Source organism: Solea senegalensis, linkage group LG18 (assembly GCF_019176455.1).
Source record: "Solea senegalensis isolate Sse05_10M linkage group LG18, IFAPA_SoseM_1, whole genome shotgun sequence".
Lineage (NCBI taxonomy): Eukaryota > Metazoa > Chordata > Actinopteri > Pleuronectiformes > Soleidae > Solea > Solea senegalensis.
The window spans coordinates 1,519,879-1,534,247 of NC_058041.1; the positions used below are offsets into that span (position 1 = coordinate 1,519,879).

The window sequence follows — 14,369 nt, forward strand, 5'->3', positions numbered from 1 at the left end:
CCAGGACATGATCAAAACCTACACCCCAGCCCGCCCACTCCGCTCTGCATCGACAAACCGGCTCGCTGCCCCCTCACTGAGAGGATCGCAGAGGCACTCGCAGAACTCGAGACTGTTCACTGTCCTCGCTCCCAAATGGTGGAACGATCTCCCCATCGACATCCGGACAGCTGAAAGCCTCCACATCTTCCGACGCCGACTAAAAACACATTTCTTCCGACTCTACCTCGACTAAGACGACAAAAAAAAACAAAAAAACTTGTACATGGCACTTATGACTAGCACTTCATAGTTTGTTCTACTTGAAGCTCTTACTTACTTCTAGCTCTTATTTGTATCCAAATGTTTAAATGCACTTTTGTAAGTCGCTTTGGATAAAAGCGTCTGCTAAATGACATGTAATGTAAATGTAATGTAAAGGCACGGGTACAACTACTGGCCAATTTATTAGGTACAAATGACAACTTAAAAATGCAGTGTTTCCATCATGGTTCAGTTTGGAACAGTAAAGTCCGGGGTCAGGCTTGCGATCACCACTTTATTAGGTACATCATCTTGGTTTGTGGCTGTTTGTCTTAAGACGTCTTTGTATGACTTCATGGGTTCCATGGGAGACAATGTCTTAGGTGGAGTCGGTCTGTACCGTACCATTTTTTCTCTGGTGCCATAAATGCAACACACGAACTGTTGAACTCGGTGGAAACACGACTTAAGTGCCAGGAGTGGTTCCAGGTGAGGTCTTCTGCTGCTGTAGATGGTCTCCTTCAAGGCGACAGTGAAGAGATAAGGGCCTACACAAAAGACGGAGATCTTTATCATGTCCTGGCGTTGTCTGCTTTCATCGGGTCCACCAAACAAGTCAGTTCTGTCCATTTCTTTTGGTCTTTCAGATTCAGTAGCTTCACATCGTTCCTTACACCTTCTCGCCACGTCTCCTTCGGTCGGTCTGCCGCATTGAAAACTTGGAAAGAACGAACAAGGAACGATAGAGTCAAAAGTCCAATCAGTCAGGAAAACGATGAAGAAATGGAAGAAAGTTATTGTGTCCATCTGTAGGATGAAATTTGTAAATATGTCACAGTTCAAAGTTCTCTTTGAACTCTGTTTTTAGACTTTTTAAAAATATGTGATGTAGAATTAATAATAAGTTTCATTCAACACATAAGAAGACGAAAACATACTCACAGACCACTTTACATACTTTATTATAGGTATAATAAAGTAGCAAGAGATGAACCTGATGTGGCTTTCTGCTGCTTCTTCTGATGCTGCTGCTGCTGCTTCTTCTGATGCTACTGTCGCTTCTGCTGCTGCTGCTGCCGCCGCTGCTGCTTCTTCTGCTGCTGCTGCTGCTGCTGCTGCTGCTGCTTCTTCATACCTTGGTTGTAGGATTATTTGAGTTACTGTAACTACTGTTACTTTTGTAGTTCTGATCATTTCAAACCACTCTCCTCTGACCTCTGACCTCTGGCATCAGACGGAGCATTTTCTGCTCACTGGAGATTTTCTCTCTCTTTTTTTGGCCAAGTGTCAAAATCCCAGCAGATCAGCAGTTTTCTGAAATACTCGCTCCATCAACCATGTCACGTTCAAAGTCACTTAAATCACTCTTTCTTTCCTCATTCTGAACTTCAGAAGACGAGCTGCTGAAGTTCAGATCTACAGAAGAGGATTAGGGGCACATGTAAAAAAAGAATTGAAAGGAAAATTCTCAGAAATTAGAATAATGATTTGTTTTTGATTATGACTTTAATCTCAGAATTATGACTTTATCAGATAATTATCACTTTAATCTCAGAATTATGACTTTAATAATTATGACTTTAATCTCAGAATTTTGACTTTATTCTCAGAATTTTGACTTTAATCTCAGAATTTTGACTTTAATCTCAGAATTATGACTTTATATGATAATCTCAGAATTATATCTATTAATTATGACTTTAATCTCAGAATTTTGACTTTATCTAATAACTATGACTTTAATCTCAGAAATTATGACTTTAATCTCAGAATTATGACTTTAATCTCAGAATTATGACTTTAATCTCAGAATTTTGACTTTAATCTCAGAATAAACCAGAAGATACCTGAATAAATATATAACCAGTGGCCTCACATGAACTTTTCTCTTCCCCGTGAGCGAATATTCCAGCAGCCTCATTACATCGCTCTGTTGCTACAAACTACACAAACAAAGTGGGCCCTGGAAGAAGCAACCAGGAAATTGCCTGTCTAAAATCACGCTGCTATCTCCTTGTTTAGGCTTCAGAATGCATCAGCAAACCAAATTAAAAGTCATATCTTGGTGCTACAGGCCCGCGCGCGGCGTTATTTCCAATCAGCGACAGAGTTATTCACTGCGATCTCTTATAAACGATGAGGCTGTGGGGAGGGTACAGTAAGGACCAGATGAAATATTAATTGCATAGTTATTTTTACAGCACATTCTTATTTATGGCACCTGCTGGAATGCACTCGGCTGCAGCGGAGCTCATAGTTGATGATATACGTATACATTTCAAGCCGCACTAATTTAACCTCTCTTTTATTTTCATCTATTTGTTTGATTATGATGAAGATTTAGAGGAGCAGGTGAAGCTAAAACTGAGTGTCAGATCTTCTGTGCTTGACATTAACGTAATTAATTGATCTTATTTTTCTCTCAATTATTGAATTAGTTTGGTCCATAAAATAGAATAAAACGGTGAAAAATGTCACTTTGTGTTTCAAAAACCTTGAAATTATAACATTGAAAACGACAAAGCAAAAATATTCAGTTTTTTATGTTGTAAAAGGAAGTCAGCCGTATTTTAAAGGTACAGTGTGTAAAAACTAGCTTCAGTTAGCATCGAATTTGCTAAGTTACCATCTTTGTTTTGTCCACTGTGGGCTACTGTAAAAACAGGGTGGTACAAAATGACGGTGACTCACTCTGTGCCTCCATGTGTCAGCTCGTCTGTAACGCGTGACTTTTGAAATCCTTGGTTCTCGTTTACTAATGCGACACAAACTGAGCCAACGACGCAGCCGTAGACCAGCAGCTCCTGTGTTTGGTGTGAGAGTGTGAGTGTGTCAGGTTTACAAAGCTATGGTCCAGTAAAGATGACAAGTGTCAGTGTCCTCTGCAGGCTCCATAATCAAGTGATTTCCTCATTATTTCTCATCTGTCTCTTTGACACCTGAAGGTTTCTTTTCATCTGCAAAGGCGAGTTCTCACCGGCTGTTCCTCCTCCATGCTCTCGGACCGATGAGCCAGAATTATACACCAGCTCAGGACTAATGAGTGGATCTGGAACATTTCTTTCCTCATAATTTATCCCCGGCAGCTCCACCCTCCTTGTTGTCTTCTGCACCATCGCTCACTCCATCGGCCTCACAGTGACACAGTGGCAGCCTTCACGCGCACATCCCAGATTGGTAATCTCACAGGACAAGGACATTTTGAAGTTGACACTTGTCTCCATCCTGAGAACAGGCCGTGAAAGTAGAAAAGAAAGAAAAACACTGGTGAGAAATTCCCACATTGGCTGCATTTACACCGACTAATTCCAAGATTTTGCCTGTTTCCAGTTTCATTGATAACTGACAGAAACTCTTATCACGGACAAAAGTGTAAAAACATCCAAATCTGATCCAGATTACAGATTAAGATGCACATTTAAATGAAACATGGTTCAGATGCTTATATGTCAGCGACATCTTAACAGATCAGGATGATTTCTGTCACGTTTATGTGAGATGGTTACAGTTATAACTCAGCTAACACTTTTTGGTTGCCAGAATGTTCTGGGAACGTTACCTTTTGGTTGCGGGAACGTTCCCTAAAGGTTCCCCCCCAGGTTCTCCTGTGATTGATGTGGAAAGTTTTCTGAACGTTCCTCTAACGTTAGTTTTTGGTTGCATATTTGGGTCCCAGAAGGTTACTTTGTCACAACCTTCTTACAATTTTTACAGAACGTTCTCTTTTGGTTGCAAGAACGTTCACCTAACGTTACGTTGTCACAACCTTCATATAACCTTTATAGAACCTTCTCAGAACGTTCACCTAACGTTACGTTGTCACAACCTTCATGCAACCTTTAGAGAACCTTCTCAGAACGTTCCCCAAACGTTACATTTTCACAACCTTCATACAACCTTTAGAGAACCTTCTCAGAACGTTCCCCTAACGTTCACAACCTTCATGCAACCTTTAGAGAACAGAACGCTCCCCTAACGTTACATTTTCACAACCTTCATGCAACCTTTAGAGAACCTTCTCAGAACGTTCCCCTAACGTTACATTTTCACAACCTTCATGCAACCTTTAAAGAACCTTCTCAGAACGTTCCCCTAACGTTACATTTTCACAACCTTCACACAACCTTTAAAGAACGTTCTCTTTTGGCTTGTGGCACCAGTGCGTGAGAGAGAGGTGGACGTCAGTCGTGGGCAGGACCGCAGGGGCGTAACGATTGGATTTTAACATCGATATAAACCACGGTGCAACCACAGGAGAACGTTTCAGTTTTTGGTTCCCTCAAGGTTTAGGGAACTCCTCGGCTCCTACCTAATCCTGAGGAAGCATTCTCTAGACGTTAGTCTTTGGTTTGGTTGGAACCAACCTTAGGAGAACCTTAGGAGACCGTTCTCTGAAGGTTGCATGTTAGTAGTGCAGCAGGTGAAGTTCAGTACAGATGCAGAACGTTCTTCTGGATCCAGTGGATCAAACTTCTTTGTGTCCTACAAACCTCGTTGTTCTCTCTCTGAATGCATCACATGGTTGTGTCTTTACCTGCAGCCTCGCAGAGGAGACGTTCACTGACTTTCAATTATTAAATATGGGATGTAAGTGGCCTAGTATGGAAATCTCGTCATGTGTTCCAGTGAAGGCAGAGGAATGAGATTTGTCGGAGGGCTGAACCTGCATTTGTGAGCTAATGGAGAACAAATCCTTCAATCTCTGAAGACTTTGCTTTGACTGAAAATCTGTCCTGACCTTGTTTTCAAGGCGGAGTCAAATTCAGGCCTTGATCGTTTCCTCCGATGTCGCTTGTTGTCGCCGAGCGGCTGAAAAAACACCATCGTCAGACACGGATGACTGTATTTGGTAAACAGAGCGGTTTTCTATTTGACTTCCTGTTGTGCTGCCGAGTGCAGTTATGGAAAAATGATATTGCGTTCATTAGTTTATGTGCATTAGCAACGGAAGCTAATGGTTTATGCATACAAGGCCACCAGTGGAGGGCTGCCATGATTTAAGATGATGCTCATTTTATGGAAATCAAAGCAAGAAACAAGCAAAGTGCATCATCATCATCATCATCATCATCATCCTCGTCGTGTCAAGTTGACTCAGTGTCTTCCTCACCCACTCTCTCCTCCTCTCCTCGGCTCTTGTTGCTGTCAGAACACATTAGGACGCTGCTAACGAGTGAACTTAAACGAGGATCCCCTGCAGTCGGCGGCCAGGTGCGGGTAATGAGGTGAGAAGACGGGAGACTGGAGCTCCGCCTCCATTCTTTCAAGAAAGTTAAACAAGAAGGAGACACCTCCCTGCATGTGTGATATGGGGCGGAGCTGGAGAGAGTGAGTGTGTTTGGACAGTAGCTGACGACGGACTCGTCACAGCTGTTTGTAGCCGGACGAACATCGGAGCTCAGTCTCATCTGACACTGAGTTTGAATCGGGAAAGAGTGAACGTTTAGAAAAGCGTTAGTTAGGTAGTTAGTTAGTTAGTTTTCCTCTGCATTTTGACCCATCCTAGAATTAGGATGGGCCCAGGGAGCATTGGGGGTTGGGTACCGCAGCCTTTTTTGGCCAGGTGAGGATTTGAACCAGTGGCCCTCTGGTTACAAGTCAAGTTCCCTTTCCACTTGGCCACAGGCTGCCCTAGGTAGGTGTGAGGAGAACCATGAAGGCTAGCATCATTGATGCGGGCGGCTGAGGATAGCTAGTGCAGCTCAGTGATGAGGACCAGGCAGTTCTGGACCATCTGTAGCGGTTTCACAGCACAGGTGATGATGGCCCGGTTATTTTGCTCATACTGAAGATAAATGGAATCTCAGTTCGGGGTTAAAGAATTATCTTGACTAAATGTTGTTTTTCAAGGCATGGATGGGGATCGAACCCATGTTCTTTGGTTTACAAGACCAACGCCTTACCACTTGGCCACCACGCCTCCACTTGCTCCTTATTTTTTTTTTGTTTGTTTTCATTCCATTAACGATAGCACCTGGTGCATTTTGGAGACCTGAGTCGATACTAATGGCGTTTTTCCACGACTTGGTCGCGGCACGTGTTCCCTCTGCACGGCGCGGCTTGAGTCATTTCCAGTTACTATAGTTCCTCCACAACGTGGGTGGAGTCATCATGCAGCCGTGGCGTCGTTTCAAACTTGTGACTTGTAAAGTTGAATCATTAGAATCAGTTGATTTAAAAAAGATTTGTTGACAGAATCGTTCAGTAATGATTCACAATGAATTCATTCCAAAAAGTCCAAATCAGAGAGAAGCAAAAGTCCAGTGAGGCCGAGCGTGACAGGTTTCATGTAACGATAGTGAGATTGAAGGTGGTGAGAGGGTGAGTCATGAACGCCCGAGTCTCCTCCTCCTCCTCCTCCTCCCCCTCTCAGTGAGATCTGAGCTCTGCTGTCGGCTGTGATCTGTTATCGTCCCTGTGGCCTGGATCGGTTCACAGATGGACTAAATAGGTGGTCTCCCTCCACTGGAGGTGGAAATGAATCTGGCCTCAGACTCTTACTCTGCTCGTCTTACCTGTCTACTCTCTGTTTGACGTGACAGGTGTGTGTGTGTGTGTGTGTGTGAACGTTCAGGGACTCACGCGTCTCTTCATCACTGTCCTTCCTGAAATGACGTCCAACTGTCTTATTTTAGGGGTTAAAATCTAATCTAATCAGATTATCACGTCTCAGCAGGTTTTTTTTTTACAGTTTTGGAGGCAGCAGAAACATGAAGTCTGGATGGTTTTCATATATGTACGTACATGTAATAAGGTTCACAGTGTGTCTGTCTGTCTGTCTGTCTGTCTGCTCACCTGTCTCTGCAGACACGGACACGGATTCTCCTCTCAGACACGTTCATTAAACCTGGAGCAGGATTGAGGATAATGATGTCGAGGTGGGTGTGAGAGTGAGTCCTGGATCTGTGGTTTAAAATGAAACTGACTTCATTATTCACTCAACTTTTCAACACTTTATAAATCAGTCAAACTTGATTGTGCGAGTCTCACCGTGGTTTCCCATGTTCTGTCCACTAGGGTTGTATGTCACGAGACTGGTCTTGGTCTCCAGACCATTTTTACGTGGTCTTGGTCTTGTCTTGGTCTCCAGACCATTTTTACGTGGTCTTGGTCTTGTCTTGGTCTCCAGACCATTTTTACGTGGTCTTGGTCTTGTCTTGGTCTCGATACCCTCTGGCCTTGGTCTTGTCTTGGTCTCGGTTGAGGCGGTCTTGACTACAAGACATCTAAAACATGCAGGAGAGTGGGTCACCAGGACCAGGATTGTGAAACCCTGATTCAGATCATGATCCAGTTCAGGAGTTAACTGAGGTACCTGGACTTGGTTGAAGAAGCCTCACAGACGACAGTGAACTTCTGAAGATCAGAGATTAACGCACTTAACGTAGTTTTCCGTCTGAAAATACTGTTGTGTGTGAAGTTCTTGTGTCAGAGCAGGAAATCCATCTTCTACCAGTTTCTCCTCCACACGACGGTCACAGGAGACACCGTGTCCTTCTATTTGACTCATTCAAATATGACAGGGTGACCCTGTGAGGAGACATTTTTCACCTCAAACTGCTGATAATGGACTTTTGTAAAGACACCTGCCACAGAGGAGCGTAAGTGAGTGTCTCTGAAAACACGGACTTTGAAGATCTGAGTTGACAAAATAAAAGTGACAAATTACAACGAGATCCAGCGCGGCGCGAGCCGTCTTCCCCGGTCCGCTTGGACACTGATTGGACAGATTGGACGAGCTCCAGCACGTCGTTGTGGAGCAGATTGAGCTCCGCGTGCACCTGCTGCTTTGTCTCCGTCTTGGTCGCTGGCTCACACACTGACACACAAATCCCCCTGTGGGAAAGAGCGAGGAGTGAATTGGTGTCTGCCTTCCTCTCAGGTACATCCTTCATCCTTCCACCTCCTCCTCCTCCTCCACAGCAATCCGCTGCCCACTCAAGCAGCTGTCAAGGTGAGGCGGTTTTACATGGTGAGGCTCCAATGCCCTCGTCCAATTTCACTTTGGAGTGAAGCTGGGCTGAACATGCCAATCCTGATATTACCAAACAAATTAAATCACCCGGTTGGCCGCGGAGGAGAGTGAGAGTGCTGAGGATGCTGGGAGGAAGGAGGAGGAGGAGGAGGAGGAGGTGTTGGACATCTCTCTGCTGGGTCTGATCAGGACAATCATTCATTTGGATGTGTTTCCTGTCTTTATCTGAACTACAGAACCTACAACCGTCGATTGTGTCTTGAATTATGTTATAAAACATTAAATAATGTGGATTATGTGTGAGGCCTGTAACAATGTCCACGAAAGACCAGAGGTCAAGGGTCAGGACCCAAACTCACTATCATGCTCAGTGTGTTTTTAATGACGCTAATAAAACTAGCCTGCTGCATGTTGTGCTTAAAGGTCCAGTTTATTTGCAGAAATGAAATATAGTAACTATAAGAATGTTTGTTTTAAAAATAAAACAAAATGAATCAGAATAAGCCTTTTTATGTTTACTTTACAGAGGCGGCCATCTTGTGCCTCCATGTTTCAACAACGTCGTCTATTGTGATTTGGATTGAGATTAATTGAGTTCATCTGTGCTCCGTAAATCAAGTCTGTCAGGAACTCAGTAAACGAGCATCGTCGAGTTGTTCTACTGCCGTTTAAGTTAAACTTTCATTTTTAGCTTGCATGCTAATTAGCACCGGAAACTACAAAAGGTTTAACGGGTATTTATGCATATATTTGATATATTATTAATGAATGTGTTAATACACGCATGTTTAGCGTGCTAGCATGTTTTTTGCTAACATTTTACAGTACCACAAGTTATGATTTAAATATTAATATTAAACTTTAAATCCAGACACACGCGGCGACGCTTGTTTGACTTTCTCCAGCTTTTACAGCAAGTAAAAAAGTTAAATATCACATCACCGATTTTCCAGAATCAATTAAAAACAAGTTTTCCCTCAAGTGATGAAATCAATTTCATGGCTCTTTGAGATAAGTGAAGAGAATGTGTAATAAATACCAGCAGGAATACGTCTCCCCACTTGATACTCACACTGTTATGATCCGTCTATTCCCGGAGTCATTTCCGTGATGAAGCGTTGTAATATACTTTATTTTTTTGGTGAAACAATTGCCCCCCCCCCCCACGTGCCTCATCTGCTTCCACCGAAAATCTGTCCCTGCGTCACTTTCAAAAAGTTTTGTTTTAGTACGAGCATCTGGAGACACCAGAGGTGATCGCGATGACGGAAGACAGACGAGGACGTCTTCAAGTCACCAAACTTATTTTGAAATGCTGCTCGACTAATGTCGGGATCAGACGACACGATGATGATGATGATGATGATGATGATGATGTGTCGTCTCACATAAGTGAAGAACATCTGCGACGCCCTGACGAAGGGTCTAGCATGTTTTCTTGGCGTCTCCCGCGACGTTCTCTGACGCGGCGCATGAACATCTAGAGCTTCAGTACAACATCTCTTTATTTGTCGCCTCAGATTGTACAAGTATATTGTCGGTGAAAAAAAATTGATAAGGTAGAAATAAAGGTAAATAAAATAAAAAGTGAAGTAGATTAAACTAGTACAAATTACCGAGTGTACTCATTTACGTAGGGTGCAAAATTCAAAATGGCCGACTTCCTGTTGCGTTGAGGCCAGGGTGACGTTGGACTTTTTTGTTTGTCTTCTTTTATAACATCTTCCCACCAAGTTTCGGGAAATTCGGTGGAACTAAATTGTGCCTCTGTTTTCACCTTAGGGGGCGCTGTAGATCCCTTGAGCGACGCACGGGTCCGGGACAGTGCCAATCGTTTTTATCTACGTTAACTTCCTCATCAACGACCGCGGAGAAAACAATAATCTGAAGGATAACAACAGGTTTCATGCACACATTTCTGTGCATTCTGTGTTTGTGCGGTTAGCTTAGCATAAAGTCTGCTACACAATCCACATCAGGACAAGTTACAATCAGTGCGTGAGTGGTTGATGTGCTGCTCCATCACTGTCACCAAAGGAATTGTGTGTGTGTGTGTGTGTGTGTGTGTGTGTGTGGGGCTGCACTGCTGCGTGTACAGCTTGCTCAATTAAAATCATAATGGCAGATTTTAGACACAGAACTAATGAGCTCGACTCCTCAGAGTGGAAACGCCATTAAAGGCTTTAATGGAGCTCCGACAATGAGCAACAAAACAAACGGTGGGCTCCCGCTCCATGTGAGAGCCGTTATTTGATGAATGCCGCTTGTTTACATAAAGACACAAAGAGGCTGCCGCCACAAACACCCCATACAATGTGACCTGTCATTGGATGCAGGTCGTGAAAAGAGGAGGAGAGTGGGCGGCGTCCTGATCTCCAGTGATGGACTGTGACGAGGGACAAGAAGAGGAGGCAGGAGTTTGAGAAGTTGTTTCCTTCTTGTGTTCGGAGTCTGAAACCCTTCAAGTTTTCTTGGTGGTGTCCAATCACTGCAAGGCTCATTGTCCCAGAGCCCTCCCCCCTTCACTACCAGACCACGCCCCATGCACTGCTCCTCCCTCTCACTCAGCTCTCAGTCCACTTCTTGGCATGTTTCAAAATCGGGCATTGGGCGGAGTTAGCTGGAGAAAAGGGGCTTTAGTTACACCTTAAGTTAAAGTAAGAAATACACTTACAGTACAGTCAAAGTACTTTGTTACCACTGTAATAAACCATTCCACTGTCAAATGAGTTCACACACAAAGATGATTCATCAGCTCCACACGTGTCTGTCTCTCTCTCTCTGTCTGTCTCTCTGTGTTTCTTATGTCACCCGGTGACATTCCTGCGCTGCACACAGGAAGTGACGGAGACAAGCGAGACGCTGACAAACAGGTTGAAGAGAAGCTTCTACTGCTCAATAATCTGATTGTTGAGCAGACGAACACTTCTCGTCTCCGCCCGCCTCTGCTCTGCTGCTGTATACACGCAAACGCTCCCTCAGTCTGGTCTGACACAGTACAGTAATAACAAAAAAGTAAACGTGCTGTGTTACATGTAAACACTGCACGTTGTTATACACGCGTGTGTCATTTTTTATTTTCCCCGCTTCACCTGACTCCGCCCCCTTTCATCATGTGGTCCTGCGTGTCCAGCGTGTCCTCAGAGACCTCTGCTCTGTGCCAGCGCTGATGATGATCCACACGTCCACTCCCACCGGAGAACATCAATCACCTGAGCCGCCTCTCTCTCACTGAGCCGAGGCAGGTGAGGGAGGGGGGTGAGGGGGGTGAGGGAGGGAAGAAAAAGGAGAGAAAAGATGAAGAAGGAGGTGCTGTGTCCGGCCGTCACCTCTGCTCCTGCACACGTGTGTGTGTGTGTGTCTGAGGCGTGAAATGGAACCTGAGCACAAAGACGTCACATGACTTCACATGTGATCACTCAGAGGTGACACGCGTGTCTGTCCAATGTGAAGATCTCTTCTTCTGACTGAAGACAAAACAATGATATGATGATGGTTAGAAACTGGTGATTTCCTTGAAATGTGAGCGACAGAGTTAACATGTTGAGAGGCAGACTGTGTGTGTGTGTGTGCGTGTGCGTGTGCGTGTGATTGCATGGAGGCGAAACAGAGATATAACCTTTGTTTATGAGCGCAGGCGCGGCGTCTGACAGTGCGTATAAGTCAAGTGAGGACGGCCCACTTGCTGATCCAGTGGCTCACATTAATCAAACAGAGGGAACCACCACCACGTTACTGCTGCTGCTGCTGCTGCTGCTGCTGCTGCTGCTGCTGCTGCTGCTGCACCACACAGACTCTCCTCTGATTCAACTCTCAACAAATATTATTCACTTTCTCTTCTTCAGGTTAAAGTTGTTTTAACATTTACTTGAGGATTATGAAGTCTATACTTTATATGTTAATAATTTAACACAAGAATATTGAAGAATACTGGAGATGATGCAACTGAAAACCACTTGTTTTATCATATTGAGCTTTCACCACAGTCTGCGGTCTGACGCGGTGGTTCCAAAACACTGGCTCGGGACCCACACATGGGGTCATGGAAGAAGTTACTTGGGCCCTCAAAATAAATTTGTGGAATTTTCATATGATATCATGGTTAAATAAATTTTTTATTAATTTACCAAATTTAAAATGATGGTTTCACAGATACGGATAATGTAAGTTAGTCACTACATTATGCACAAATATGCTCTCTGTCTCTGGGGTTGGAATCACCAGAGACACCACAACACGATATTATCACGATATTGAAGTCAATCAATATGCAATATTATCATGATATTTTAAGTCACGATGCAATAGTATCACGATATTTAAGTCACGATATGATATCAGAATATTTAAGTCACAATGTGATATTATGATATTTAAGTCAGTCACGATGCGATATTGCAAAATACTGCGATATTCATATATTGTGATTGACTCACACAACAGCTCTAGTGAGTGAATCTAGTGGACTGAAACGTACATTTATTTATTTAGCTTAATGCTAAAAATGGTTATACTTTGGGAGAAAAGTTGCCGAAAAAAGCAACAAGGCAAAACGTAATAAAAAAAAAAGAATAAATAAAATGTTTCTCCATAAACATCCACTGAGGAGAGCAGTGGGTTTGTCACAGCGTGAACACAGTGAGTTATTACTGCAGTAATAACATCCAGGAGTGTGTCCTTCAGGGCGATTATGACTGTGACACTGACGCAGGAAACAAACGCAGCAAACGCACAACTCAGATGGGAATTACTGATTATTATTATTATTATTGCCATTTTTAAAGACGCGGCTAAAAAAAGGACAAAGGAAAGCAGCACGAGTGTTTTTCTTGATGATAATTATGAGCGCAGTGGAGACTGGAAACTCATTCTTTAGATTAATTGCTTCAAGTCCTAAGTGTGTGTATACACACACACACACACACACACTCAGAATACAGGAAAAGGAGGTTGTGTATTATATAAAGAAGCATTTTATTAAAACAAAATGCTTATTTACAGGGCAGGAGGTAAAACTTGTGTTGGAAAAAGGCTTTGTACCTTTAAAAAAGGAAAAGGTACACACACCACAGTCAGCCTGGGAATGCTATTAGCACAAGAGCAGTTACACTTTATGACAAAATGACGGGGAAAAACAAAACAAATGTACAGTTAAACAGCGTTTGGATTCGTCATTTTCAGTCAATCTGCATCATCCATTATTTCCAAGGACAAGTGTCCTCCTCATGTGACAGGGACAAAAAAAGAAGGACAAGAAGAAGAAACATGGTTTTCTCTTTAAATAAAAAAATACAAATTTGTGGGTAGTTTTCCGGTAAAATTCCGAGAAGAAGAAAACTAATATTTAGCTTCGATTGAATGGCTCATGATGGTTCCTATTCCAGTGTGTGTTCTGCCATTTTGTCCTGTTGGACAATGGCAGCACAGACACACAGACACACACACAGACACACACACAGACACACACACACAGACACACACACACAGGCGCACACACGCAGGTCTGTTTTTTCATTTAGTTATAAAAATAAATAGAGGTTGAAGTAGGAAGAGACGAGCCTGTTTCACTTTGATTCCTCCCGTCCAAAAATGTCCGCCGGTCATGTGTTACAGTGAAGAGCAACATATATTAAACAGAAACACCTCATGTCCTCATGTCCTCTGTCCTCTCAGAGCCACGGGTGCCAGGCGGGATCCATGCGGCACAGATTGTCCAGACTGTTGGCCGCGGCCACCAGCGTGTTGACTTTGCTCTCCCCTCCCTCAAACTGAGCCAGGTTATAGAGGCGGGTCATGATGGCCGTCACGGCCTTCTGGACCAGCGACACCAGCTGCTGCGAGTCCATGTTCTCCGGCTGGCCGGCAGGGGACAGCGGCATGGACGTGTCCTCCTGGGTCTTCTTGTGCCACGCGATGATCTCGTCGCGGAGGACGGCCTTCAGGATGCCGTCGACCTGTCGGACACAGAGGAGAACGAGATGTAGATTTAACATTAAAGATTAATTATAGATTTGACCTTGATTAAACAGGGTTCCCACACCTTGTTGACATCAAATTCAAAGACTTTTCAAGGAAATTCCAGGACCAAATCCTCACAAATTCCAGGACCAAATGTGCTGACACAGCTTACGATGGGAGGTGAACTTGTAAG

The 14,369-nt window shown here is 43.7% G+C and overlaps 1 protein-coding gene and 1 non-coding gene across 3 annotated transcripts in view; both read right to left on the reverse strand.

Moving 5' to 3' along the window:
- Window positions 1–6,091: 6,091 nt before the first annotated feature.
- Window positions 6,092–6,163, reverse strand: trnat-ugu. The gene has a single exon. It is a non-coding gene; the product is annotated as a tRNA-Thr (tRNA).
- Window positions 6,164–13,173: 7,010 nt separating this feature from the next.
- Window positions 13,174–14,369, reverse strand: part of LOC122759042 (transformation/transcription domain-associated protein) — a 101,815-nt gene continuing 100,619 nt past the window's right edge. For both annotated transcript variants that reach the window (XM_044013518.1, XM_044013517.1), the window contains one exon: window positions 13,174–14,172. In XM_044013518.1, the coding sequence (XP_043869453.1) occupies window positions 13,888–14,172 (285 nt within the window). In that variant the 3' untranslated portion in view covers window positions 13,174–13,887. The remainder of the gene's footprint in view (window positions 14,173–14,369) is intronic.